Below are 3,224 nucleotides of genomic sequence, written 5' to 3'. Positions count from 1 at the left end.
ACCGTGTGTCTCACGTGGGACAGCCGAAGCCGTGCACGCTCTAGGTCTTTTCCTGCACGCACGTCCCCAACGTAAGCAGCACGACGCGGTGGCACCGCGATCACGAGGGAAACGAGACGCGCGCGACCGACCACCGACCAGCCCACGCCTCCAGCCTCCAGCCTCAGGCCCACGAGGCCACGTCACACACAATCGCGAGGCGCACAGCCGCACACGGAATCGAACAGGCCCCACGCTTCCCCATCCGACGTGTCGCTTCGGTGCCGACCTGGCGTGCCCCGTCCTACCTGGCGCTCCGCTCCAGTGCGCAAACCCCCTTCCCGCCTCCCGCCCGCCCGTGCCGGAGCGTGCCCGGGCACGCGCGCCGACGCGCCCCACGCTCCCCTCTCCCCGCCTAACACCAAACACCGATCTTGGCCACTAAAACACCGCATATCCCATCGCAGGGACGGCCACGGATGGAGTCTCGGCGCAGAGGATCCCGGAACCGCGTCCACGTCGGACGCCACGTAGGATTTGGCGTGCGAAAGCGGTTGGGAAGGTCGCCACGGCTCGGAATCCTCTGCCGTGTAAGCTTCGCCTTCCTCCCATCGGACCGTCTCAACCTATTTGTACCCGCAACTCTCGCTTGGCGCCGCCGCAAAGCGCGAGCACCGCACCGTCGATCCACTGCTGCTGCTCCTGCTATTTACCGCCGCGTCGTCGTCGTCAGAGGGCAGAGGAAGGAGGAGGGGGAGGAGGAGCGGTCGATCGGTCGATGGCGGCGGCGGCGGCTACCTCCGTGCGGGGGTGCGGCCCGGCGTCGGCCTCGTCGGTGTCCTTCTCGCCGCGGCGGGTGACCACCTCGTCCTTCCTGCCGCCCCTGACCAGGCGAGCGTCCTCATCCTCTGCGCGCGCGCGGGCCCTCGTCGCGGACGGGCCGCCCCGGGCGCTGCAGCCAGTCCGGCGAGAGCAGCGCGAGCCCGGGCTGTTGGAGTCCGTGTTCGGCGAAAGCGACGACGAGGAGGCGGAGGAGGTCGGGGAGGAGCGGGTGGAGGGGTGGATGCGGGAGTCGATCGCGGAGATCGTGCGGCACGTCGGCGAAGCCCCGTTCCTGGTCCACCTCTTCCGCGACAACGACCGGGACGGCGGCGGCGTCACGGTCCAGCGCGAGCCGGCCTCCGCGGAGACCTGGCCCGACGTGCGGCGGCGGTGGGGCAAGGGCGGCGCCCAGCGCCGGCCCGACGGGATCATCCTCGTCGAGCAGGTCGCGGCCGCGGCGGTCGAGGACGGCGCCGAGGCGGCGCGCCAGGTCTGGGGCCTCGTCGTGCAGGCGCGCGGCATGGAGTGCGCCGCCTGCTACGTGCTCGACACCTGCCGCGTCCGCTCGCCCGCCGGCTTCTGCACCCACTTCTGCCTCGCCCGCGCGCAGTGCTTCGGGGAGCCCCTCGAGCTCCAGCTCCGCAACGCCTGGCTCAACCGCCTCTCCGGCCACCGCCGATAGCCCATAGCCGCCGCCGATGTACCACTACTAGCATAGAACCTCCTGACGACGCCGCCAATGCGGTGCCTCCGGTCGATCGGAGAAAACGAAACCGATCGAGGCCTGAAGATCGATCTATTGGGGGAAGCAGGAAGCACATTGATTCTTTCCAATCAGGTTTCCCCCTGCACGCGACGCGAGGATGAACTGTGATCGAGTAATCGGACGATCCTACCACTCGCGTGGATTCCTTGTACAGATTATTGATTCTGTTGCTTCATTATTATGAAATTGAAGAGCAATTGATCATGCCAGTTCTCCTAGTTCTTGAGTTTCTTTGATTCCGTGCGAGTTCTTGCGAATTGCATCTCTTAGCTGCTAGTGAGGGTTTCATGCGTCTCGGGTACGCGCGACATGGACAATCGAATACGCTGACGATGGCAACGCGTCTCGGTTACGGCAGGGATATTCGAGAACGATTATTAGGCCGCCATCGACGACAACTTAATTAAGTCGTTGTCAAGACGTCATAGTAGGATTTGGGGAACAAGTAGGCGTGGGTGAGGCAGAAGTAGCGGCAAGAGCGTGGATCGCCGACCCCGTTGCTTGTGCGGGGGATCCATCTTTTTTCTTGCTTCAGCAATCGCAGCAGGCGGCCGAGTCCAGTATAGTACTCCGTACTATAATGTTGACGACGACGACGACGAAGCGCCTTCCGCGTACTAGTATACTTTCTTCGCTCTTGCTTGTGATAAGGAAGATGTCAATGTGGAGTGTGCGGAAACTTTTCAGAAACAAGATAGTAGTCTGCTATGGATGGTGAATGAAGACGACGTGAAACCCTTTTGGTTGGAGTAGAAACAAGACTTGTCCACCAAAAGGGACTTCCATTTATCGCCTCTTAAAAAAACACTTTCCCCCTTATCCTCTATCAAGGAGCTACAATACTTGACCCCGAAGGCTGGCCGATCTGCTGGCCGCTCCGCCGGAATAGCAGATCGAAGTTGGTTTCAGGAGCGGTGCCGGACTAGTTAGGTGTAGGATATATAGCTGTAGGTGTTGTGATTTCGGCTGCATGCCGAGTTTGGGCTCCATGCCCGTAGCTTAGAGCGGATCTCGAGTTCTGATTGGAGCTTGAAGTTAGAGCATCTCCAGTCGCGTCCCCTAAAGTGTTTCCCAAAGGGATTTGGGGCGCGCCGGACAAAAAAACCGTTCCAGCCGCGTCCCCCAAAGCCTACTTTTGTCCGGCGCGCCCCCCATACGGTGTCCGGCGCCCCGAGCCCGTCCCCGTCCCACAGGAGACGCACCGGGCACGCCGGACACAACGAAAAGCGAGGCGGGGAGTGGCGGGGCCAACCCGTCAGCGGCACAGAAGGCTAAAACCCCGTCGCCTACCTTTGGTCAAGCAACGTTAATGGCGTCCCTGTTTTCCCAGGCGACGCAGGGACGCGTCTCGTCGTGCATGGCCGCGTGGCCGTCCGCGCCGGAGTTATTGCGTGCAATCACCCGCTGCCGCCGCTGTTTTAAGACGCCTTGCAGTTCTCGCCGCTCATCTTATCGTCGCCGCCGCCTCCCCTCCCGCATCTTCTCCTCGCCGCTCCAAAAATGTCGACCTCGTCCTCCCGCAAGATCGCCGCGGCGAACGGCTTCGCCGCGCAGCCTCACCGTGGCGCAGCGTGGGCGCCGTACCACGCCCGTATCCGGGCCCCGCCGGACATGCGGCCGCCAAGGCCGGCGGCTGGAAGATGGCCGTGAACGGCAT

The 3,224-nt window shown here is 63.1% G+C and overlaps 1 protein-coding gene across 1 annotated transcript; it reads left to right on the top strand.

Moving 5' to 3' along the window:
- Window positions 1–639: 639 nt before the first annotated feature.
- On the top strand, window positions 640–1,776 carry LOC127293644 (uncharacterized). The gene has a single exon (XM_051323287.2). It carries the CDS (start codon window positions 758–760, stop codon window positions 1,481–1,483), a length of 726 nt encoding a protein of 241 aa, XP_051179247.1. The 5' UTR covers window positions 640–757; the 3' UTR covers window positions 1,484–1,776.
- Window positions 1,777–3,224: the final 1,448 nt, after the last annotated feature.

This window comes from Lolium perenne, chromosome 4 (assembly GCF_019359855.2).
Source record: "Lolium perenne isolate Kyuss_39 chromosome 4, Kyuss_2.0, whole genome shotgun sequence".
Lineage (NCBI taxonomy): Eukaryota > Viridiplantae > Streptophyta > Magnoliopsida > Poales > Poaceae > Lolium > Lolium perenne.
Note: the sequence above shows the minus strand (reverse complement) of the source record. Positions and strands in the feature narration are given on the sequence as shown.